At 39.3% G+C, this 27,407-nt stretch overlaps 1 protein-coding gene across 1 annotated transcript in view; it reads right to left on the reverse strand.

The window, feature by feature from the left end:
- Positions 1–27,407, reverse strand: part of LOC131917822 (mucin-2-like) — a 53,212-nt gene that overhangs the window by 10,682 nt on the left and 15,123 nt on the right. Inside the window, exons 4-7 of the mRNA XM_059271924.1 lie at positions 26,670–26,741; positions 25,124–25,204; positions 16,538–16,609; positions 13,778–13,852 (exon numbers count right to left, since the gene is read on the reverse strand). Of these exons, the coding sequence (XP_059127907.1) occupies positions 13,778–13,852; positions 16,538–16,609; positions 25,124–25,204; positions 26,670–26,741 (300 nt within the window). The remainder of the gene's footprint in view (positions 1–13,777; positions 13,853–16,537; positions 16,610–25,123; positions 25,205–26,669; positions 26,742–27,407) is intronic.

Below are 27,407 nucleotides of genomic sequence, written 5' to 3' on the forward strand. Positions count from 1 at the left end.
TTGGTATGGTGTTTGTGAAGCAGTACAAGGACCTGGATTTGATCACACACACACACACACACACACACACACACACACACACACACACACACTTTGGGAGACACAAAGAGAAAGTGAGAACAAAGGAGGGATAATAAATAATACAATGTAAAGAGAATCTGAATTCCTAATGATACTCAAAAAGAAAAGCAGGGTAGGTCTTGAAGAAAACACTAGCTAACTGATGTGGAAGAAAATTTTGCAACTACCAAGTAATAATTAGTTCCAAAAAGGTTATCAAAACCAGTCAGGTGAAAGATGTTTGAGAGTAGGACCTTTAAGGTCTCAACAATTCCATAGGTTCATTCTCCCTCCTTCCTTCCTATCTCTTCCCCCTTCTCTTCCTGTGTTTGTTTTTTGAGACAAGGTCTCTCTATGTAGCACTGGCTGTCCTGAAACTTGATATATAGACCCTGCTGGCCTCAAACTCATAGAGATCCATGAACTCCTGCCTCCTAAGTGCCACAGCCAGTCTCTAGTTATTCTCAAATTACAACATATAAAACCAATAATTTGAAGATCTTCAACATTCCCCTTTACATGTGATCAAACTCAACATGACAGGTCACTTTAAGTCCCATCAAGAAGGCAGTACAGATATCTGACCTGAATTACTCACAAGAAAACAGACAAATCTAGACTGGAATGCCAATTCATGGCTCATGAAAAAGGAGTTAAAATGTCTTGATTCAAAACCAAAAACATGAGAGGTAACACCTGCCATATAATTGATCTTGAATCAAAACGAAAGATGTAAAGGATATTATTGACTTACGGCCAAAATGAAGTGAATGGACTCAACCTCCCTCACTCAAGACCATAAAACAAATACTGAAAACCAAACAAAACCAGGGTGCTATTTTGTTTTTGTTTTATTTGTGGGGGTGGTGGTAAAAAGCAAAGAGAGCTTATTTAATGTGGCTACATTGGAGACAACAAACACTAAAAGAACCTTGTGATAACAAGTTCATCTTCAAGAACTGACATGAGTGTTAGATCTAGGTGGGGGAGAGGAAGGGACTATGCATAACTCAGCAGTCCTGATCAAGGTGTGGTCTGATTAATCATTGTTTCAATTCTAGTACTTCTAGGGGGTCCTTAAGAAGCTATTATTGCCGGGCAGCGGTGGTGCACGCCTTTAATCCCAGCACTTGGGAGGCAGAGCCAGGCGGATCTCTGTGAGTTCGAGGCCAGCCTGGTCTACAGAGTGAGATCCAGGAAAGGCACAAAGCTACACAGAGAAACCCTGTCTTGAAAAACAAAAACAAAAACAAACAAACAAACAAAAAGAAGCTATTATAGTCCCATTAATAATTTCTGTGTGTATCCCTACCACAATGACGAACTTCTCCATTTGGAAGTAATCTAGCCCTATGTGCGTGAACTGTTTTGAGGACTGCTGTCCAGAGGATGACTGTTAACCCTGCACAGGGCAAGAGTGAGAAGACTCTGTGTCCAACATGTCTACAGTGATAAAATGTAGTGACCATGAACTAAAATCTCTGAAACTTGGGACTCAGGAAACTTTCCTTCTATTTAGTTGTCTTTCTCGGGTATTTTGCCACAGTGAAAAGCTGACTGCACACTAACTTACTACTCTGGAAAATTTTCTGTTGCCAGGAGGGAAACACAAAGTAACCAACAGTAGACTATTTGATGACAGACAGAACCAGAGCTGGAAAACGGGAAAATCAAAGTGGCGACAGTTCACAGGACAGAGTATCATAAGGTAAGAGGCACACAGAGAAAAAACAGAACCATGAAGGGAGACAGCTCAAGTATTCAGCAAAGTACTGAGTACTGCATGTGTTTGAAGAAACTGCTGACAGTCAGGAAAAGAACTGCCAACTGGGTTATAAAGAAAAATAATTTAGTTTGGTATGTCGTTATAAATCCTCTCTGTTCACACACGCAAATGACAGATGGCCGCAGGGCACTCACACATACCAGGAAGGAGAACTGATGACTGACGGCCACAGGGCACTTAGAATGTGTCTTGGGAGTTATAAATCAGCAGCTCTAAAGGTTGCTTCATATTCCCACCTCACAAATCTCCAAAGATAGAATCAAAACGGTGAGACCCTTCTGAGTAACAACAGCCATACCTGGGAGCACACTTATGGGAATAACAAAATCTATAACGCCCCCAACTAAATTCACAGTGTTTGGAGTGAAAAGCTTAACATGCACAAAAGCAAGTAAATCGCACACCTTTACCGTCAGCATTGGAGGCAGAGGGAGGTGGAGCTCTGTGAGTTTGAAGCCAGTCTAGTCATTAGAGCGAGATCTAAGACAGCCATGGCTACATAGTAAGACCATGTGTTGGGGGATTTTTTGTTTGTTTGTTTTTTGTTTTTTGGAGACAGGGATTCTCTGCGTATTTTTGGTGCCTGTCCTGGAACTCACTCTGTAGACCAGGCTGGCCTCGAACTCACAGAGATCGGCCTGGCTCTGCCTCCCGAGTGCTGGAATCAAAAGTGTGCACCACCACCGCCCAGTTTGTTGTGGGATATTTTGAACTTACTCTGACTCTTCTGAGACTGACAAAAGTTTACCTTGAATCAGAGGGTGGAGCTAGCTACTAGCTGACCAGAACTAATCATAGAGGTTTTGGAGGACCCAGGATATAGAGAGAGCCACAGGAAGTAGTAGACACAGGGCTTAGAAGGAGGGGGCTTAGAAAGACTTGCATACCCTTTTTGGATTGAGAAAGGAGAGAAAGAGAGGTTCTTCACCACTTCTCTGACCCTGAGGCAGATGCTGGCTGTCATTCAGTAGGCCCTTGCCCTCACTTCCTGCCATGCGGCTTTCTCCTGCACATCCCCACGTCCACTTTTCAGGCAGCTTACTCTCTCTCCTCGAAGGTTGTGGGCTTTCCGTGGACCCCTTCCTCAGGACACCTCCACACCTGCTCACACCTGCTCACACCTGCTCACACCTGCTCAGTCTGCTGCTGCACTGCCATTGCCGTACAACCTCAGACACAGGCTACATGTGAGCAGCTGCAAGTGCCCTCTGCCCGGCCCATGCAGCACAGCAGCTTCCCACTGCGACTCCAGGGCCCACTGTGCTAGCCTGGCTGCCTGGGCACCCCGAAACTGACCCCCACCACCACACACACATAGTCAAGCACAGCTGCTGTAGAAAAACTGAGAAGCCAGCAGATCTGGTGAGACACCTGGGAATTCTTAAGGAAGATTTAGTCTCCTTAAGAAAAAAGTATTTCCCACATTAAGAATGGGGAACAGTATTATGATACAGGGAGTTAGGACACTGTGTGGTTCCACAATGGATGGTTTGAAAATGAAAAAAAATCAATGAAGGGATAATCAACTTAGCTGGGATTGACATAATGTCGATTATAATTATTATCAGTTTGGTAATTCATGTTTTATCCTTAAAAAAAGTGGTTTGATATCGGTTCCAAATGTCCAAATTGACTGATACAATACAATCCTTAGAAAGACCTACAAATGAAACTAAGAAAAATATTCACACAGAGATAGAGGAATTTAGAGCAGAACCTACTGCACCATTGCATTATAAAACTAAAGAGGGGAGGCCCAAGGTTATTAGAAAACCAATATTCAGTTACCACACAAAAACAACCATCAGATGATAGGCACCCCCAAGGCTACCAGAAGTTAACTGGGATCCTGTAGAAATGTTAGATTTGAAGAGATTTAAGGAATAAGTCATTTCATATAGTATGCATTCACCCTTTGTGAAGCAAATGTTAAAATCATAGACCACTCAGAATAGAATTATCCCATAAGACTGAAAAAATTAGCTACAGCAAAAGAAGCTGGTCCTCAGTTACAATGGAAAACATGGCGTAGGGAGGAAACTAGGATCATAGAACAATGAAGTAGGGCTAGGGGCATGGAAATTTCCCAAAACTAGCTTCTCCATGAAGGTGAGTATGCTGATTTGCAAAGACAGTTTAGATTTGATGATCACACCTTGGCCCTATGCTGTACAGAAACTTTGAATGCTTGGGATAGGGTTGAAGAATCAGGAAAGGTGACTGATTCATTTACTAAAATTATACAAGGCCCCCAAAAAACCCTTCACTCATTTTTTTTTCACAAAGATTGACTTCAGCTGTAAATAAAATGATATCAGACCAAGAAGCTAACAAATATTAATTAAATCTTTGGCTTTTAAAAATGCTAATTCAGAATGCAAAAGGGTGATTAAGCTTTTAAAGGCAAGATCAGCAGAACCCATAGATGAATGGATCCAAAATACAGTTGATATTAGATCTCACACTTAGGATAATAATTGCATAGGAGAAGTAATTTCTAAAAATTTTAAGAAAATTCAAAAGGTCAGATATTTTAATTATGGCAAGCAAGGTCATCTGAAAAGGGGTTGTAGACAGGCCTTCCTAGAAACAATGTTTTTTCTAGAGGTAGTCCAAACAGAAGCCCAGGCAGAAGGTGTGGCAAAGGCCAACACTGGACTAATGAATGCAGATCAACAAGGGACAGGCAAGGTAACCCTTTGCCATCATGAAATGCCTTAGGGGGCCTCTTGCAGGCCCCAATATCAAATTGAGTTCAATCATTCCTTATCAGCATTGGTGAAACTCATCCACAGAGCAATTAAAAGACTTAAGGCTTGTTGTTAAAAATCATACTGCTCTGGATGCAGAACAGCTTCAGTAGATAAAACAAAATTTTCAGGAGAGACCATAAATCAAGTATTTTTACAAACTTCTTTAAATGATCAAAGACCAAAGCTAAAAATACAAGTAAATGACATTGTAATTAAATGTTTACTAGACACAGCGTGGATGTAACAATAATTTCTCTAACATTTTGGCATCCAGTTTGGCCTCTTCAGGAGGTAAATATTCAGCTTCTAGGAATTGGAACTTTACATCAGGTAAAACAAAGTACAAGGAGCATCGAACGTATAGGGCCAGAAGAACAGGTAGGGAAATTAAAGCCATATTTAATTTCCTAATGGCTAACATAGCAATGAATTTATGGGGATGTGATTTGTTACAGCAATGGAAAACCCAGACTAACATTCCTCCAATCTCAGAAACAAACCATAAAATAAAGAATGCTTCTGAGAAAAATATTAAAAGGTATTACCAAGAACAGTCACGGACTGTTCAGGTTGTACATAAACAACACACAAAAACTGGTGATCTTTCAAAGGTACCTACAGCCCTACCTTTAAAATGGTTAACTGAAAATCCTGTCTGGGTGGAACAATGACCTTTAACATCAGAAAAATTATGTGTATTAGAACAGCTGGTACAGGAGCAGCTAAATGCTCAACATATTTAAGAATCAACCAGCCCTTGGATTCTCCTATATTTGTCATGAAAAAGAAAGAAATTTCTGGTTAATGGAAAATGGTAACAGATCTAAGAGCCACTAGTAAGATGATTCAGCCAATGGGCTCTTTATAGAGAATTTCCTTGCCTTCTTTATTACCTAAAGGATGGTCTATTACAGTAATTGATTTAAAGACTGCTTTTACTGTACCTTTACAGAAACAGGATAGAGAAGATTTTGCCTTCACAGTACCTATTTATAATTCCTAGCCTGTTAAAAGGTATCAGTAGAAAGTTCTTCTATAAGCGATGTTAAACATTTCCACTTTGTGCCAATATTTTGTATAACAGTCATTGGAAATATTCATAAACAGTTTCCTCAGTCAATGGATGATATCTTCCTAGCTGATTCAGATGCAGACACCTTAGAGAAAATGTTTAAAGAAGTAAAGAAAATTTTGCCTTGTTTGGAATTATAAATTGCTCCTAAAAAAATACAAAGAGGAGATTCTATTAATTGAGTAGGATATAAGATATCTTTACAAAAAATTCAACCACAAAAAGTACAAATCAAAATAGATCAATTACAAACTCTTAATGATTTTCAAAAATTGCTGGGAGATAATAACTGGCTATGACCCACAATCAAATTAACTACTCATAAAAACTAAGTTATTTCAAACTTTACAAGGTGATAAGGACTTAAATAGTTTAAAAAATTATCAGCTGAGGCTGAGAGAGAATTGGCTTTGGTAGAAGAGAAATCACAGGATACACATATGTATCGCTTGAATCCAGAGCTTGATTGTATCCTAGTCACACTACTGTCTACTCATTCTCCTACAGGAATTCTTATGCAGAGAGATGATAGTATCATAGAATGGATATTTTTTACCACACAAAGAGAGTAAAAAAAAAAGACCTATGTAGAAAAGGTTTCTGAATTGATTCTGAAAGGAAAATTGAGACTTCGCTAATTAACAGGAATAGACACAACAGAAATTGTGGTACCTTTTTACTAATGCTGAAATTTCCTCATTATGGGCAGAAAATGAACATTAGCAAAGAGCTGTCAGTAATTTCTTGGGAGAGAACAGCAACAAATATCCCAAAAACAAGAGACTTCAGTTTATAAAAAGGACTAATTGGATCCTTCCTCACACTGTATGAGGAACACCAATTTCTGGAGCCCCTACATTCTATACTGATGCAAATAAGTCAGGAAAAGCAGATTATAAGTCAGGAAATTTAAGTGAAGTGGCTAAAAGCCTTTATGATTTGATTCAAAGTCAGCATTATATGCTATTCTCATGGTATTATTAGATTTCCCAGAACCTCTTAATATAGCTCCTGACTCAATTTGCATAAAGAGTTGTTTTACATATTGAAACTGCTAAACTTATTCAGATGATTCAGAATTAACTTCGTTATTTATTCAATTACAAGAAATAATCAAAAATAGAAACCATCCATTGTATATAACACATATCAAATAGCATATGGTTAAAGGTAATGATGAAATTGATCAGCTATTGGTAGGAATTGTGCTAGAAGCCTCAGAATTTCAGAAGAAACACCATGGTAATAGCAATGGTTTGAAAAAAGATTTTTCTATCACTTGGCAACAAGCCAAGGTAATTATAAGGAAATGTCCTACTTGTTCTTTGTATAACCAAACTCTACTACCTGCAGGAAGTAACCCAAAAAGTAACCAAAGAAATAAAATTTGACAAATGGATATGTTTCATTTTTGTGGAGTTTGAAAAATTAAAGTATGTGAACCATACCATAGATAAATATTCAAGATTTCAATGGGCAATGGCTTTGAGTTCTGAAAAAGGCTGATTCTGTAATTACACATTTATTAGAAGTTATGGTCATTATGGGAATACCTGAACAAATTAAGACTGACAATGTTTCAGCATATGTCTCTAGTAAAATGAAACCGATTTTTGCATATTGCAACATAAAGGATATTACAAGTATACTACACAATCCTAGAGGACAAGCAGTTATAAAAATATCTAATCATACTTCAAAAGAAATGCTCAATAAACAGAAGAGGATAATGAAGACCCTCAGAGACAGATTGCACAATGCTTTATTAACTTTCAATTTTTTAAATGCTAATGAGAAAGGAACAACAGCTGTGGAGAGACAATAAATAGTAGAAAAAAACTGCTGAACTCAACCAGCCTGTATACTCTTAGGATGTGTTGATCTCAGAATGGAAACCAGAATATGTGTTATGTTGGGGAAGGGGTTTTGCTTTTATTTTTCACAGTAGAAAAAAAGCTATAGATACCATCAAGATTGGTAAAGAGTAGATTCAAACAAGAGAGACTTCTTGATTAGGAGAGGCGATAGTTCATCAAACATCGTGGCCATTCAATCTAAACTAACTTAAAAGGCTATCAAGCCAGGCGGTGGTGGCATATGCCTTTAATCCCAGCACTCGGGAGGCAGAGGCAGGCGAATAGCTGTGAGTTCGAGGCCAGCCTGGTCTACAGAGCAAGATCCAGGACAGGCACCAAAACTACACAGAGAATCCCAGTCTCAAAAAACAAACAAACAAACAAACAAACAAGTCACATAGAGCATTAATTCTAGAAACAGGCTTCATCTAGCTTCCTGTAGGTGATTTCGGGCTTGAGTCTGAAGCAGGTAACTAGTTTGTGCACTCTGCATGTACTTAACAAATTATGGTCCTTTAACCTCCCAGAGATCTGCTGCATATGACATTTTAAAAAGTTTAAGTTTTCTGCAGTGATCCATGACCATTCCTGGCAGTAACAGTTGAGGTCTCTAAGAAGATGATGGGGTCCCACAACAACGAATCCACCTGGATTGTAGTAATGCCACTAAGCTGACAAACACCACCCAAAGATCAGCTTTGGACTACAAACTACTCAGGACAACTTAACATCAGTTAGCTAAGATGGTCCAGCCTTGTAGACTACTCCAATCAGGACTGCAGATAAGCCCTGCACTTTCCCATCACACAGAGACTGGACAACAGCTAGCTCTCCTAGGACTTGACCACTGTCTCAATTTTCTTGGGGTAGCTTAAAGATGCAGTTACCACCAGACAGCAGGAAGTAATTTTAAGAACATGACACCCACATTCCCAAATGGTGGTGTGAGTGGTTTTTGGTCTTTCAGTGGATTATGGATATTTGTCATCATTTGGGGGAGGGGTTGGTTGCAAGTTGTTATTGGTCATAGTCAGGGAGGAAACTAAGCAAAGGAGATTAGATTCTGAGATCTCGTTCTGAAAAGAAAAATGGGAATATAGGAATGACAAAATGGGAATATAGGATGGTAGGATAAAAGGGTAGATTATTGAATCTTTTAAACTAAAAAAGCAAATACTAATCTTAAATATTTTACATCTGTATGAATTTTTGTATATTGATGCAAATTTAAGGTTATTTTTGTTATACTGTATATATGTTTCTACTCTTGTTTAAGGTATTGTACCTATGCAGCCCATTCAACAACATAATGTAAAATTCTGGTCCTTGAAAGCTGTTGTTACTATTTAGGATAATTAAGAAATACAGGTTAGTAGCTAATCATCTAATAATCAAATCTATGGCCCTGTTATGTATATTTTCAAGGTCAAACAGATATATTTTAGATAGACAGATGGTCTTCAAACACTTCAGGAACCTACAAAATATGGCACTTAAGGTTTTTTGTTGTTGATGTTTGGCTTGGTTTTGGTTTTGGTGACTGGGTTTCTCTGGAACTACTTCTGTAGACCAGCCTGGCCTGGAAAAAGAGATCTGCCTGCCTTTGCCTCCCAAAGTGCTGGTATTAAAGGTGTGTGCCACCACTACCCAGCCATTAAGATGTTTTAATAACAAGGCTTTTCTTGACAGAGAGACACATCTGCTTATGGAAGCACTAATTTACTTCAAAAAAGGATGGGCCTCAAAGAACCTCCATATGGAGTTTGCTTTCATTGTGGCAAAGTTAGTTACTGGGCAAGAAACTGCCCTTGCCTCAACTAGTCAGAGTATACTGTCCAAATTGAAAAAGACAAAAAAATAGAGACTGCCGAATTTTGCTAAGACAAAGTACGAAAGTCCTTCAAAATTCTTGCTTCACAGAAAAGTCTGTAAGATAGTCTAGGCCTGTAGGCTGAAGATGGATATCCCAATGTTGCAGAGGACTGTCTAGGCAGCCAGATGTCTCTGTTGTTTCTATAGTTTTGGAAACTGTTTGCTCTGTACTTCCTGCTTTCTCAGGTAATATTATATCTTTCTGGGGTCTTTGATGGGGCTGAGGACTAGATAGTTACAGTTACAGTTTTCCTTGTTACCAAATTCAGAAAGAAACTCACAAAAGAGGTGTAAAGTATACAAGATTGAGAGACATAAAAGCTTAAGCTTGTTTATCTAAAAAAAATGTTTTGAGGTCTAAAAAGATGGTTTTGGGTTGCTAATACAAGTTAGGAAAGAAAGTGAATTAAGTATGAAACTTTGGACTCACCAAGATAGGATAGATAATGAAGTGTTTTCTCTGAATTTGCCAGATGCAAATGGACTGCACACTGTGAATGTAATTCTTAGTTGATAATGATTCTTACTGTATATAGTTTTAGTGTGTTAAGAGTTAATACCTTCCCTTTTTATTTAGACAAAAAGGGAAAATGTTGTGGGATATTATTGCACTCTGACACTCCTGAGACTGCCAATCAAGTTCACACTGATCAGAGGGGAGAGTAGTTACTAGCTGAACAGAATTAACCATAGAAGTTTTGGAGGACACAGGTCATATAGAGAGACACAGGAAGTGGTAGGAGGGGTTTAGAAAGATTCTCAGGCCCTTTAAGAGTTCACTGAGGCTTTTACAAGTCACTCCCACCTTGAGTCATAAAGAAGGCCTGACAGTAACTGCCTGGTGCAGTACTTATCCTCTTTTATGACCCTGAAAAAATTCAAGCCTTGTGACCTTGCTTTGGCCAGAGAATTGTTGATTGTATGGGTATATAACCTGAGAACTTTGGTAAAAAGGAGGACATCAGAGAGAACAAGATGGAACAATAAAGAAACATGGATAGATAGAACATGGTGTAAACAGATTCATTACTTCGCCCTCTGATTAGTTTTTCCTTGCTTATTGAACCCTGTGGTGATATTTTATTTGTGCACCCCAATAAAGCTTATCTGGAGATTACAGGAAAAAGCCAACCACTATATTAAACACAGAAGTCAGGCAATGGTAGCACACGCCTTTAATCCTAACATTCAGGAAGCAGAGATCCATCCGGATCTCTGTGAATTCAAAGCCACACTGGGAACAGAGACAGGTGTGATGGCATATGCCTTTAATCCCAGCAATAACCATGGAGGTCTGTAGGTCTGTACAGAGAGACAGGAAGTGATGTAGCTGGGCGGAGAGAGAAAGTAAGAGGGCAGAGACAGAAAGGCATATAGGCATGGTTATACAAGAAGTAGGCCTCTCTCTCTTTGGCTGATGATTTCTAGCTGGCTTCTTTCTGCTTCCCTGACCTCTCAGTTTTTACCCCAATATCTGGCTCTGGGTTTTTTTTATTAATAAGACTATTAGGCAATTTGTCTTACAGAATCCTAAAAGAAGGCTTTAAGGCTGGCACCTAAAAGCCTTCATTACCCTTATGCTTTTTTTCTTAGTGATTTTATTATAACATTTTGTTCCTTTTTTTCGAGTCAGTTATATACCTGTGATAGTACATGATTTCAGAGTATCCAAAGGAAAAGGAGTCAGCCATTGTCTTGGCTCTGACTGCAGCACACATGTTTTTGTCCTGAGAGGACTGATAAAATAGTTGGTGGATTCAAAGTGCAGCTCTAAAAAAAAGACAGGGTATTTAAAGTCCAAAATGTCACTTTAATATAAACAGCCACTAGTGTTTCAGGTTGGGTCACCATATTCCTGCACTGACTCACTGTCCATATCTTTAGAGTTGGAGAGTGCTAATGTCATGAGTCCTTTGGGATGGAGTGGGATTCTATTGCTGCTAATTCCTTTCCTGCTCTTGCTTTCTTCCCTGCCTGTAGTTCCTCTTTGTGTTCATCTTGGGTATCACCAGGATGAAGTCCCATTTCTTATCAACAGAGGCTGCTACAGTGTTGACACTTCTGCTCCAGGTCCTTCTGATCTTCCTCAGAAAACTTGCATTTCTCTGTGAGCACATTCACCTGAAGCTGCTTCATAGCAGTAATTCTTCTGGGTAAAGTCTACAGGCATCTGGAAAAGAGTCTTGAAGCTGCTACATGGTTCCTGTCAAGCTAGAGAAGGCATACACTGTGCATCACCTGACCATGAGCTTATCTGTTATTTGAATCTTGAGTAGTTTCTACTCAGTCTTCAGAAACCTCATCTGTAAAACTGTCACCTGCCTCTTGAGAGTTTTTGTTTCTAGAACCAGAGAGCCATGGGGGAACTTGTGCTACCTTGCCCAAGAGGAAAATGTGGCAGGCAGAGATCATGCCAGGCTGGTAGCCACTGCCTGGTTCTTTGCAGCAGGGGCCAGAGTACAGCTGAAAAGAGGGGGCGGGGCAATGCTTGCTGCTGCAGCAAACCCTGACCACTTGGTCCCCCTCTGCAAGACTTCCAGGCTGGTACCCTTCAGACTATTACCTCCATGCCATTCTTACCCACCTGTGCTGCAGTTCCAACAATGGGTAACTCAGACAAAGATTTCTTATGTAAGTCACCAAAAAAAGCACATGCTATAGAAGAAACACTGCTAGAGTTCATCATACATAAAAATTTAAAAACATGTGCTCTTCAGAAGATATTTTATTAGTGAAAACATCAGCCACAAACAGAGAGAAGATACTGACTAAACACATATCTGGGAGAAAGGACTTGTATGCAGAGTACAGAAAGCAAATGACTCAGCAAGGTGGCTCAGTGGGTATTGGCATTTGAATTTGCATTTCCACCAATGCCATATGGTGGAAGGAGACATTTGGAAGTTGTCCTTAGATCTTCACATGTGTGCCATTGCATGTACTCACCACACACATTCACACACACACACACACACACACACACACACACACACACACACACAAATATGCACTCAAAATAAAGAGAGAAAAAGAGATCCTTGGTAAGAAACTGGGTATGGTGGCAAAAGTCCGCAAAGCCAGAAAAGCCAGAATTCAGGAGGAAAGGCAGAAGGATAGCAGCAAGTTCAAGGGCAACCTGGGCTATATAAAAGAGACTCAGTCTCAAAGACAAACCAAAACCGAAGCTCAACAAGAACAAAAACATCCAATTCAGATATGGACACAGGCGTAAATACACACCACTAAAACATACCTGGGTATAACCACACACTCCACAGCACCCGTTATTAAACAAATGCAAATTAGATTATAAGAACACAAACATTACTAGGTATCAGCTAGTAGGAAGACAACTTTTTTTTTTTTTTTTTTTTTTTTTTTTTTTTTTTTTTTTTGAGACAGGGTTTCTCTGTGTAGCTTTCGCCTTTCCTGGAACTCACTTGGTAGTCCAGGCTGGCCTCGAACTCACAGAGATCCACCTGGCTCTGCCTCCTGAGTGCTGGGATTAAAGGCGTGCGCCACCACTGCCTGGCGGAAGACAACTTTTTGTTGTTGTTGAGACAGGGTCTCATATGTATCCCAGGCTAGCCAGGAACTACCTATGTAGCCAAAGATACCTTAATCTTTTATTCTCCTGCTTACACTCTGTGAGTGCTGGGGAGGACAGGTAGTCACCACCATGCCTGGTTTATATCAAACCCATGGCATCATGCATGCTAGGCAAACATTCTACTAACTGAGCTACACCCCTAATCCAAGTAAATGCTTTTAAAAAAAACTGAAAAGTAAAGACCAGGTGAATGGAGCAACTGCCATACACTGCTGATATGTTAAAGACCACACTCAGGGAGAGAAGACAGATTCAAATGGCCACACACTATGGGATATCATTTATGAGATGTGCTGGAAAAGGTAAACTATAGGTTCAGAAATAAGAACAGTAATGGATTAAAGGGTGAAAGGAGTGACTGACTGAAAAGGCACGAAGGGCCTTTGAACTTTTATTACTGCATGTGTGCATGTGTGCATTTGAACACTCACATGGAGGTAAGAGGACATCCTTGTCGAGTTAGCTCTCTCCCTCCACTTTAATGTAGTTTCTAGGAACTAAATTCGGTCACCAGGCGTTCACAGTGCTATGCACTGAGCCACCTCACTGCCCATGATGGGCCTCTTGGGGGCGGCAGAGTGCATGGTTACCTAAGCTCTGTGGCAGTGACTAGCCAACTATGCAAATACATCAAACTCTGTACTTGAACTTAATTGCATGAAAACTTCCTCTCAATTATCTTGACAAGAAACTAATAAAATAAAAAACTAGCATAAAACAAACTTGAAAAAGAGCTAGGTGAAATTACTCTAAGAAAATGAACCTTACAGATGTTCCAACTGCAGAGTCATCATGAGGATGTTCTCAAGCGTCGTCAGTTGCACTTGCGTTGTTCCCAGGTCTCTGAAGGAGAAAGCCAGATTTCATGAGGAACCATTTTTGTCACATGTGGTTACTTAAGCTCTGGCTTTCCTATGAAGCTATCTGGCTCAGGAGTAAGTAAGCCCATCAGAGAAGAAACTTCTATAGAGCTTACTATATCTAAGGCTACTACTTACACCATCCACTCAACGAGATGGCACTGAATAGAATTCTATCTTCTTACTTCTCATTTTCATATTGCATTTACCACATAACTACTACTTCCTATTTCCTGTTCTTTTTAAAAATAGTATACACTTATGCTTCTTTGCTTTCTGAAACAATGATATACTCATCTCTCTTCTTGACTTATTTTGTGTGTCTATGTATCTGTGTGCCTAAGCAGATGCACGTGAATGTGTGTGGGTGCCATAGAAGCCAGAAAAGAGGACTGGATCTCTTAGGGCTGCAGTCAAAGTGTGTTGTGAGCTACCCACATGGGTGTTAGGATTCAAATGCTAGTCCTCACAATAGAGCAGCAAAAGATCTCAACTGCTGAGACCAGCTTTGTCCATGTTGCATATCTCTCTATGATCTTTAATACTGGTCTTTCCCCAGGCTGAATGTCTTTATTTATCCTTTCTTCATCATTTTCTTTGTTAATAACATTTGAAAGGATTAATTTTATTTTAAATTGTGTGTATATGGGTCTGTGTGTGGGAATCTGTGAGTATAGGTGTCTATGAAGGCCAGAAGCATCAGATTCTTCCAGAGCTGGAAACAAAGGCAGTTATGATCAGCCAGCTTGGGAGCTAGGAATTAAAACTCAGGTTCTCTGCAAAAGTAGCATATACTCTTCTTAACTACTGAACCATCTCTCCAGCCCTTAATAGCATTTTAAAATAATCAAGTTAAAACTGAAACTGTGACTTTTTTATCCTTAAGACAAAATACTCTTTGATGGGCAAGGTAGAGGACAGAATACAGAAAGGAATAACACTAAAGACCTCTTGAAAAAGTTGTATGGAAACTTCTACCACTACAGAAGATATCACAGAGAGGGGGGAGGGGGGAAGGGGAGAGGTAGGGGGAGAGGGAGAGGTGGTTTGAATAGGTATGGCCCCCACAGACTCATGTTTGAATGCCTGACCCATAAGGGACATCACTATTAAGAAGTATGGCCTTGTTGGAGTAGGTATGGCCTTCTCGGAAGAAGTATGTCACTGTGGAGGTAGGCTTTGAGGTCTCATATATGTTCAAGCCATGTCCAGTGTGGCAATCTCTCCCTGCTACTTGTGGGTCAAGATCTAGAACTCTCAGCTACTTCTCCAGCACCATGTCTGCCTACATACCGCCATGTCCCACCATGATGATAATGGACTAAACCTCTGAAACTGTAAGCCAGCCCCAATTAAATGTTTTCCTTTATAAGAGTTGCTGTGGTCATAGTGTCTCTTCACAGCAACAGAAATCCTAACACACAGTTTAAGTGGAGTAACCTATAATAAGGAAACATTTCCTTATGAGACATCACAGGCTAACAAATAAAAAGCTCATTATTGGGAATGGATCACTTGTTTTGGAGTTATTGGCCTCTGAGGTCCCATAGATCTCCAAATATTATAGGTTATTGCTAATGCTCTTGGTTATCTTCCATAACTTGATGGTATTACCTCACTACAGAAGATATCACATACTTGAGCCACAGAATATGGAGAAATCAAATTGGTACTCAACTGGAAGTTTCATATTTACTGGCTAGCTTTAATAGTGTTGGAAGGTGCTATGCACAATACCAGAGGAGAAAGTAATCATCAATCTTACTCAACCATGAATCCTGCAAGCAAAAATAATAATTGGCTGGGCAAGGCATGCTCACTGATTAATACTGGCACAACGTAAGATAATAAATAAACAACCATTTTCTGATGAATTTAAGATCTGCTCCACAAGCTAAAACCCATACCTGGCACATTACTGAGGCATGAATCTGTGCCCATAGAGGTCATAGGCCCTAGAGGTAAACCTACTATTATCACTCTGCTAAAGGACATAGTACTAAATGAAATTCTAATGACTTATCTTTAAATCCCTAGAGTAATGCATCCCTCAACCCTTATTAGAGAAGATTCTTTTTGGAATAGATGGCAATTAACACAGAGACCCACAGAGGTCACTGTTAGAGAATAAGAGACTACAGAATACTCAGCTCTAAAAGGGACATTCTACATCACACCTCTCTCTTAAGACTCAGGAGTCATTGTGGAAGAGAGGGCAAAAAGATTGTAAGAGCCCGATGCTGTGGATGACTACAAGGCAGCAGTGTTTTCCAGACCTATCATGGCAGTTGTGACAGCATGTATGTATGAGACCCATATAAACACAAGCCAGACAAAGAGAGGGCATGAAATGATGCCATTAGCTAAGGGGCTATTGGCAACTGATAGCAACCGGAAAGGGGAGGCCTGCTTTAAGAGTGTGGCCCCAGACAGGCTGACCATGCTCCATTGGAAAGCCACACAAACAAAAGTATAAGAACACAAAGCTGGGTGGGTAGGGAAGGGGTGTGGATTTGGAAGAGTTGAGAAAGGGATGAATATGATCAAAACACAGTGTGTGATATTATCAAAGGATTAATAAGAAATGAGAAAAATACTCTCAAGTGAAAATCAATAAGAAGGACAGGAATCATCTCATGAACCATAAGATTATCATCACAATACTTACAGATATTTTACTGCTGGCAATTTAAAAAAGTAGGGATCTTCAACAATTGTGAGAGGATTACGGCTGAGAATCCTGAAAAATACAAAGTAACTGAAATTATTAGCATTTTCAATGTGCATGAGTCTACTTATAAAGTTTACATTCATTTCTTTGGTATGGAATTTTTTTTAATTGCTTTGTGGGCCAACAAGATGGCTCAACAGGTGAAGGAGCTTGACAATTTGAGCAAGCCTGACAATTCAGGTTCAATCCCCAGGACCTGCATGATGGAAGAAAAACACTGACTTCCCCAAGTTGTCCTCTGACTTCTACAAACATATCATGGCAATCACATGCCCTAGCATACATGTATCCACACACAGACACAAAATAAATGAGTAGACATTAAAAAAACATTTTGGTTTACCTATAAGCCACCCCTAGACTCCATAAACATTCGTAGTTTGGAAACGATCCACATGTATAGAAAATAAAAAGACCATAGGGAGAAAAACAGAAAAAAAAGTGGATTGCAAAGAAAAAAGTGCCAAAGAATTTTTCATTCAAATATTTTACAGATGAGGAGCTGGAGATATGGTTCAGTGGTCAGAAGTGCTGGCTGCTCTTGTAAAGGAACCAGGGTCAGGTCCCAGCATTGACACAGTGGTTTATAACCATCCATAACTCCAGTTTCAGGAGATCCAATGTCCTCTTCTGACTTCTGAGGGCATGGTGTGCATGGACACATGTGCAGGCAAAATACTCAGACACAAAAATAAATAAATCTAAAAAATTGTTTTTAAAAATCCTACAATTACACTGATAGTAAAACGTAGGAAATATTATTTTTAATGACTCCCACAATCCAAGATGCTTGTCCATTTTTAGAAATACAAAATAATTTGTTGTTAATTCACTCAGTTAAGGGAGGTGTGGGAGAGGGGCTGAGGGACGGGGAGATTACTTCCCTGGCTTTGGAGACAAAGAAAAAAGGATGTCAGAGGAGGAACTGGTCATATCCTAACTCCATCAAATGCTCACTTGCATTCTTGGTTAACCAAGCCTGTGTGAGGGTGCCTGTCACTATTTGTCTGTCTCCTGGTCCATGAACTTCTGAGGGCAGGGACCAGGACTTACTGTTACTGTCATCCTGTGCCTGAAATTACTATGGTATTTTAAAAATGTCTGTTGCATAAATAAGCAACACTGTTTATACATCAATGAAATCAATAAATTCTCTCTTCCACTGTGTTGACACAGGCCTTGTTTTGGTGCCCAGGCTGGGAAACAAACAAAAACAAAAAAATGAATAGAAGAATTGAAATCAAACAGAAGAACAGAAAATCTGCCTTCAGGTTAAGTATATCAGTGTATATCTATATCATGTATTAATAATTATTTTGGCCAACATTGATTGTGCTGGAGGGGAAAGGGGTTCACAAGTCCCACCCTATGGTGGTTTGAATGAAACTGCCCTTATAGGCCTATAGGGAGTGGCATTATTAGGAGGTTAGAGGAAGTGTGTCACTGAGGGTGGGCTTTGAGGTTTTAGAAGTTCAAGCCAGGACTAGTGGCTCACTCTCTCTTCCTGCTGCCTGGTGATCCAGATGTAGAACTTTCAGCTACCTCTCCAGCACCATGTCTGGCTGCATGCCACCATGCTTCCCACCATGATGATAATAGACTAAGCCTCTGAACTGTAAGTCAGCCCCAGTTAAATGTTTTCCTTTATAAGCGTTGTCATGGTCATGGTGTCTCTTCATAGCAATTGAAATCCTAACTAAGAGACACACCTAACTGAGGAGTTGTGGACAGCTGAATGTTTCTGGAGTGGGGAGAATAAGTTTTTCAGAGTGAGACTCCTGATAGGACAACCATGCTCCAGTAATGCTTCCACAATTAGGAATGCATAGGCACAATGGGTGTATTTCTATTGCTGTGACATAAAGCACTCTTAACCAAGGCAACATACAGAAAAGAGTCCATGATGGTAGAGCACAGAAATGACAGCAGGAGTAGGAAGCTTGAGGCTCACAGGAAGCAGAGAAAGCAAACTTGAAATGGTGCAAGTCTTTAAACTCTGAAAGCTCATCACCAATGATGGACCTTTTTAAACAAGGCTCGCACTTCCTCAACCTCCTCAAATGGAGCCATCTGGGGACCATAGATTCAAATGACTAAGACAATGAGGGACATTTCTTTCAAACTACCACAATGAGTATTAAAAAAAAAAAAGAGGACATGAAATCAGGGGTGGATCTGAGAGGGGCTGGAGGAGGAGAGAGGTGAGTATCATTAAACTACACTGTATGAAATTCTCAAAGAAATAATACAAATATTGTATTAAAAATCCATTGTGCTTCCAGGCATCTGTCATTACTGTTTTATGTTTAACTGTAACAATATCTTAAGTGGTCCAGGTTATAATTGGTCCATGTACCCATGAGGAAACCAGGTACACAGAGGCTACATAACTTGTTTTGTTTCTAAGATCATAAACAGTAAGGCAGGAATTTGAAGTCAGTTTGGACACCAGAGCTTGTGTTTAACTTATTAGAAAATATTTAAGAGAGCTGCAACTTAACATTGATTTTCAGAGGACTTAATATGGAAAACCTCAAAATTTCTTCTTTTTTCAGTGTGTATTGATTGTATAAAATAATGAGTTAGAAATTATTTCTTGTTTTGTGTGTTTGTTTTTTGAGGCACAGTCTCATGTAAATAAGGTTAGCCCCAAACCAGAACTCACTAAGCATATCAGGATGGCCTTGAAACTCTGATCCTCCTGATTTAAATCTCATGTGCTGGGATTACAGACATGAGCATTGTCATGATTGGCTTAGAAATAGTGGTTTAAACTTTCTGTGCTTATCTGAGAATGCCTCTATATTTACTCTTTTCCCTAATCATTTCCATGACTAATACCTAACTAGCCCATTGTCATTGAGACTTTAGAGACTTAAAGTCATGACAAGATGGTGACATTAATGAAAACAATAATGTAAGAACATCAGAATTCATTCCTCTATCAAATGGTGAATTGTCAAAAAAAAAAAAAGCCAGAACCACTTTTTTCAGAACTCTGTAAATTTAATCAAAGGCTCATCACACTACAGAATAATTTATTTATTGAGAAAATCTAACTCAATCTCTGTAACAGAAGCAATGAAAAGTGTGTTGTTTTAAGTTGCTCTGGATCATTCCTCATTCTCTAGCTCAGTGGTAACAAACAGCCCATGGGAGTACAAACTGGTGTACTATGGAAACCAGTGGGGGAGATCCCTCAAAAAAGCTAGAGATAGAGCTACTGTATACACAATATCACTTCTGGGCTTAATGTCAAAGAACTCTATATCATATTACAGAGATACTTGCTATTCCCTGATTACTGCTGCTCTTTTCACAATAGCCAGGAAATACAAACAGCCTAGATGTCCATCAATGGATGACTAGATAATGAAAATGTGCTTCATGTATGCAAAAGGCTATTATTTAGCTTTAAAGAAAAATGAAATTTGTATATAAGTGGATATAGATATAAATAATCATTCTAAGTGAGGTAACCTAGACCCAGAAAGACACCACAATGTTCTCTATTGTTGTGTATGTTAGCTTGAATCATTAGAGATGTGTGTCTAAATAGGAGCACCCACAAAGGGTAAGAAATTAGTCAAGGGCCATGAGGATAAAGGGATTTCAAAGGAATAGAGATAGAATTTATAAGAAAATGTCCTACTTGTTCCTTGTATAATCAAATTCCACTACCTACAGGAAGCAACCCAAAGGGTACTCGAAGAAATTTGACAAATGGATGTGTTTCATTTTACAGAATTTGGAAAATTAAAATATGTACATCATACCATAGACACATATTGAAGATTTCAATGGGCAACTGCTTTGAGTTCTATGGTGATATTTTATTTGTATTAAAATGTTATTTGTATGTTAATAAATAAAGTTGCCCGGGGGTCAGAGCTATTAGCAAGCCATAGGAAAGCAGGGCAGTGGTGGCGTATACTTGTAATCCCAGCACTTGGTATGCAGAGCTGGGTAAGTCTCTGTGTGTTCAGGGATACAGCCATTATTGGACACACATGCCTTTAATCTCAATACCAAGCAAGGAAAACCTGGAGGCCTATACAGACAGGCCGTGACGAGGCGGTCATGTGGTTGGGTTTACAACCAATGAGAAGGCAGAACAGGAACACTATATAAAGACATTAACACAGGGGTAGTGAGTTCGGAGAGGTAGGACCACTGCAGGAGGAAGGGTAAGGTTTTAGCTCTTAGCTCTGACCTCTTGGCTTTCTTCTTTGCATTGGTTCTGTGTTTCTTATTTAATAAGAAGGTTGGTTACATCTACAGAGTTCTGAAAAGGCTGATTCTGTAATCACACATTTGTTAGACGTCATGGCCATCATGGGAATACCTGTACAAATTAAGACTGACAATGCTCTAGCATATGTCTCTAGTAAAATGAAACAGTTTTTTACATATTACAACATAAATCATATTACAGGTATACCACACAATCCTACAAGGTAAGCAGTTATAGAATGATCTAACCGAACTCTAAAAGATATATTAATAAACAGAAAAGAGTAATAAAGACCCACAGAAATAGATTGCTTAATGTTTTATTAACTTTAAATTTTCTAAATGCTAATGAGAGAGAAACAACAGCTGTGGAGAGACACTGGCTAATAGAAAAAAACTACCAAATTAAATCAGTGTGTATACTTTAAAGATGTGTTGACCTCAGAATGGAAACCATGGTTTCCATTAGTGAAGAGGTTTTGCTTTTGTTTCTACAGGAGAAGAAAAGCTGTGGATACCATCAAGATTGATAAAGATTGGATTGGAACAAGAGATTTCTTGATTAGAAGAGGTGATAGTTCATCAACCAGTGTGACCATTCAATCTAAACTAACAAGACTAACAAATTCTTTTCATTTGATCAGATATAACTTGCCAAAAGGGAAACTCCCCAAAGTTAAGGTGGCAGAAGGGTTTTGTTTTTGTCTTTCCAGGAGAATGAAGGCAACCAGCTAAGGAATCTGAAGACCACTGGACAAATGAGACATCTGAAGAAAAAGGATGAATCATCCAGAGAAAATGTCCCAAGAAAAGGAGTAAATAAATTGGCCTATTGGTACATCACATTTCCCACAGGATAAAATTTCATAACTCTTCCTAAATGCTTGTTTCTGCTGTTCTCTACAGACATATAATGCGAATGGTCTTTTTATAGTCATAGTTCAGTTAAAAATTTAAGATGAGGCCGGGCGGTGGTGGCGCACGCCTTTAATCCCAGCACTTGGGAGGCAGAGGCAGGCGGATCTCTGTGAGTTCGAGGCCAGCCTGGGCTACCAAGTGAGTTCCAGGAGAGGCGCAAAGCTACACAGAGAAACCCTGTCTCGAAAAACCAAAAAAAAAAAAAAAAAAAAAATTTAAGCTGGCTTTGGAGTTGGAGCATGGTTCTCTCCTTCTCTAAACCCAAGCATGCTTGTTAGAGTAAAATCTAAAATCTCTGTCTAATGTCAGAAAAGCCACCTGATATGGGACAGAAGAAAAACCAAAATTAAGGGACTATTCTATTGCTAGTAATCTCATTGATCCTTGGGTTTTATTTTGACTTTTTAAAACTTTTCTTATGGTATGAATATTATATCAAAATTTGTAAGATTAATATATATATATTAAACTTTTTATTGTGATATTGTCATATAGAGTACTAATTCTAGAAAAGGGCTTAATCTAGTTCCCAGTACATGATTTCGTGTTTGAGTACTCTATTAGGTAACGAGGAATTAAGTTTTTGTACTCTGAATGTACATAACAAATTATAGTCCTTTAACCTCTTTGAGATCTGCTGCATATGACATTTAAAATGTTTAAGTTTTCTGCAGTGAACCATGTCCATGCCTAACAGTGACCTTAGAAGTCTCCAAAAGGATGATGGGGCCCCACAATGATCCCACCTGGACTATGATAACACCACTAAGCTGACAAACACCACCTAAAGTTCAGCTTTGGACTACAAACTGCTCAGGACAATTTCAAGGTGGCTTGCTGAGATGATCCAGCCTCACAGACTACTCTAGCTAGGACTTGAGACAAACCCTGCACTTTCCCATTACACAGAGACTGGACAACAAATGATATAGCTAGCACTTCCACGACTTGACAATTAACCCAATATTTTTTTCAGGGTCCCATAAGATTTCATTGCCCCCAGACAGCAGGAAGTAATTTTAAGAACACAATGCCCACATTCCCAAGAGGTTTTTGGTCATTTAGTGGGTTATGGATATTTGTCATAATTTAGGGGAGTTGGTTACAAGTTGTTATTGGTATTAGTCACGAAAAAAGCTGAACAAAGCAGATTAGATTCAGGGATCTTGTTTTAAAAAGAAAAAGAAGGGATATAGAAATAGAATAAAAGGGTAGATTATTGAATCTACTTTTAAAAAGCAACTACAAGTTTTAAATATTTTACATTGGCTTGGATTTTTGTATATTGACACAAATTTGAGGTTATTTTTGTTATACTGTATAAATGTTATAGAAATGATAGGATAAAAAGGTAGAATACTGAATATACTTTTAAACAAAAAGAGCAACTACCAGTTTTAAATATTTTACACTGATATGGATTTTTGTATGTTGATACAAATTTAAGGTTATTTTGGTTAGAACATACTGTACATACATTTCTACTCTTATTCAAGGAATTGTACCTATACAGCTCATTTAACAGTGCTGTTCTGGGTCCCTGTTCCTCCTACTGGGTTGCCTCATCCAGAATTGATAGGAGGGTTTGTGCCTCATTTTATTGTGCCTTATTATGCCATCTGCTGTAGATATCCCTGGGAGGCCTGCTCTTATTTTTTTTTTTTAAGGGAAGCAGGAGAAGTGGATCTGGGGGAGAGAGGAAGTGGGGATATGGAAAGAGTAGAGGGAGAGGAAACTATAGTTAGGATATAATGTATGAGAGAAGAATAAAAAAATACAAGAGGAGGAGGAAAAGAAGAGGGAGGAGGAGGAGGAGGAGAGATGATGATGACGACGATGAAGCAGCAGTAGTTTCTGTCCTACCATGGGAAATATTTCCTGAAGAAAACTGCCCTGTCTATCACAAAGAGTTAGGTGTTGGATCCTAACAAAGGCGTCCCAGCACACACTTGGTGGTTGTGTCCACTGTTGTAAAGCTGCTGCTTCTTTTTTTTAATGAGTTCTTACTATCCTGCCTAGGTCAGCCTTGAACTCCTGGGCTCAAGACATCCTCCTGCCTCAGCATCTGAGGGCCTACAAGCATACACTGTGCCTACCTCACTGGGCCAATCTGTGATAGTGACTGAATTCTGGGAGGTACCATTCCATTCAGACCACATGATGTGAATATCAATGTCCAATACCAGTTAGCGTTGCTTTTCTCATCACCGGGAAGCAGACTCCCTTTCTGCAAAGATGGACACAAACTAGAGATAACAAGTCAGTGTCTCCTGCATGAGTCTTTCCTAACCCACCATCCACGCTCCTCTGCCTGAAAAGCAGACCCTGTGGTTCCTTTCCCCAAGTTAGGAGTCAGCAAGCTGTGCTGGAGAGGGGACTGCCACAAAGCATCTACAGAACAGTTCATCTAGCTCTAGCACATCCCAACCCTTCCTCCAATGGGAACCAACTGTGAATCTGGGTTTCTGACCTGCCAGACAGGTTACAGTCACCCAAAATCAGATTCAGAGCAGAAATTTCCTCTCGAGTTTATAATGTCTTCCTGGCCACTGAATGTCACACAAAGTGGGGTTTTTGTTTTGCTTTGTTTTGTTTTGACACAAGAGTCTATTATTAGTCCAAGACTGCTTCCAATTTATGATCCTCCTGCCTCTGTCTCCTGAGTACAACTGCTGGTATTTAAGCAGATGCCATAATGCCAGAGAAACATGAATTTTTGGCTAAAAGCTAATAAAATTCACTTTCTTCTTGAGGAAGAAAAGTATTATATAGAACCAGGCTAGAGCAACATATTTTCTTTTTGAATATTTTCAACCATATAGCTTAATGCAGATGGCATCTTATCCCTTGCTGCAAAGGTGCCTCTTACCCACAGAGAATCCATGATTTTAGAGGCATATACTTCCTGAAAAATAACATTCTGGATGATGGGGAGAGAAGTCACAGGGTGAATTCTCAGCTTTACATTTCTGAGGAAGCACCTACACCTTTTGCTCCCTGGAGGACTTGTTATTAATCTTTGTTCTTTGGGAACTGTGCATGGGAGAGGGAATCACAAGTCGGTTTCCAAAAGCATCACACATCAGAGCCACAGCACTAGGGCCCCATGATGATACCTAGTGAGTGTTACTTGAGTGGTGTTACTTGTGGTGTCTGTGCTGAAGGTCAGGACTAGGAAAGCAGATCATGTCCTGTAATTTACACAGGTCTCCTGGTCTCCTGGGCCTTAGTTTCCTCGTTGGAAAAGAATGAATGGACCTTAAGACAAGCTATCACAGTTCACACAGGGTTTACACTCGGTGAATCAATACTCCATTGGGTTTTTAACACACAAATAAGTATTTACATGTGCTTAACTTCTACTTCACTTACAACTTCTGTAAAAACTGCATTCCATGCCATGCTTGAAATGTTCCAAAGCTCAGTTCAGTGAGTAAATTGCACCCAAGGTTCCTAAAATCATTTTAAAAAATTAAAGACATAAGCCAAAAGAAAAAAATTCTTCAGAACAGTTATCATTTAACAATCATTCTAATATAAATATGATGAAACATAACCTTTCTCAGAAATGGTTTCAATGTTTTCTCAATTCACTAAGAAAATCTCATTGTGGATGATATTGGCTTATGATTTACACTTCATATTTACATATGCAATGCACTAACTACAGTGAATTATAAATAAATCCTTTTTTTCAATGATCTTACTTTACTAGGAGGGGGTTTCACAACCTCAGTATCCCTGAAATTTTGGGTTGGACCTCTCTGTTATGTAGGTTTGTCCTATACGCTGGAGGATGTTTAGAACAGCTGTGGGGTCTGCACACTAGATGCCCGTTGCAAATCCAAAGTTGACAAATGTCACCTGGGTACACAGCCACACTGACTAAAAATCAGTGCTGTGTTGTGATTCAAGTCTCACTCATTTTTACCATAGACTAAAAGAATGTGGCCTGATGAGATGGCTCAGTGGGTAAAGATGCTTGCCACCAAGCCTGAGTTCAAGCCCCAGAACTCACATGGTGGAAGGATAGAACTCAAGTTCTGTGATCTGTATAAAGCATGAGAATATGCACACATCCACATGGGTGTACACACAGACAGACAGACAGACAGACATCCACATGGGTGTACACACAGACAGCCAGACAGCCAGACATCCGCATGAGTGTATTATCACAGACAGACAGACAGACAGACACACACACACACACACACACAGGCACACACATGAAAAATAACTTGCTTTGTAATTGTAGTTACTTTCTATTAGCTATAAAGTTTATTTCATTTGTATATGTATAGTGGGTTTCATCATGACAGTTTACATTATATGTGTGTGTGTGTATATGTATACATGCATGTGTTGTAGCTTACTTATCCTTCCTGCTGTTCTCCATTGTCCCTTCCTTTTGTCCCTTTCCTCCCCACAGAGTCTCACTTTTCCTTTCATGCTACACACACACACACACACACACACACACACACACACACACACACACGCACGCACACATGCACACTTAAATCTAGATTTCAAATGATAGAAAAAAATGGCATTTTGTCTTTCTCCCACTATCCTCTTTTGTTTACATCTTTCTAGACTTCTTTCTTGCCCTCCATAGTCCACCTTCTACTTCTATGCCACATATATGTGTATTTACATGTAAGTCTAAGGGTTGTGAATCTAGCTCATTGATAGAATGCTTGCTTAGCAAGTATAAGGCCTTGGGTTCGGTCCCCAGCACTGAAAAAAAAAAAAAAAAGGCATAAGTCTAGCTTCTACAGATGAGAGAAAACATGCAATATTTGTTGTTCTAAGTCTGGCTTATTTCCTACTAGCAAAATTTTAATCACGTAACAGAATAATTAACATGGGGTTATAAAATTCCAAATGTAAATGAGTTGAATTTGTAACTTACATATACTTCAAAAAAGGTAATGATTCAAATGTCCCTCTTTCAATATAGCGTATTTTATTGCAGGATAAATCCCTAGGAAAAGTAAAACGGAAATATTGCTTTGATTAGCTATTAGATATCTAATTAGTATGAATAAACAAAAGAATTTAGAACTGATAATATTATTGTTTTTGTCTAGACTCTAAACCATTGGATTTATACTTGAACTTTCTAGAGCCCCTACCCCGATCCATATCTATTCTAAAAGTCTCAATCTTCATGATCTTCATATATAAAAAGAGAGCTATAGATGCTGGTAAGTTTTGGAGGTAGTCTTTGCTGAGAGAAGAATAATTATTAAGTGACTTTTGTTTTGAACATAATGTAGAATGCACACCTCTCACCTCAGCCCCCCTGAGTACTGAATGTACAGGCACAAATCTGGCCCCTGGGAGCTGTAGAAAGTAGAAATCAGCCTTACTCTAGACTGAGTTGGTAACTGGGGTGGGGGCACTGTCATAATCAAGTTCTAACGAGCTCTCCAGGCGGTGCTATGAGGATTCTTTTTACAGTGCCATGGCTCCTCAGCTTGGCATTCAATTCTAAAGAAGGCCCGGTTCCGTCCTTCTTTCCCTTATACTCTGCAGGTGCTCATGGCACCCTCAAACTCTTGGATGTGTTTGGCTTTTTCTTCACTCTTGTTATTAGCATTTAGCACATTCTCCCCAAAGGGCCTATTGGATGATTCCCAGTAATTCT

Source organism: Peromyscus eremicus, chromosome 8a, assembly GCF_949786415.1.
Source record: "Peromyscus eremicus chromosome 8a, PerEre_H2_v1, whole genome shotgun sequence".
Taxonomy (NCBI): domain Eukaryota; kingdom Metazoa; phylum Chordata; class Mammalia; order Rodentia; family Cricetidae; genus Peromyscus; species Peromyscus eremicus.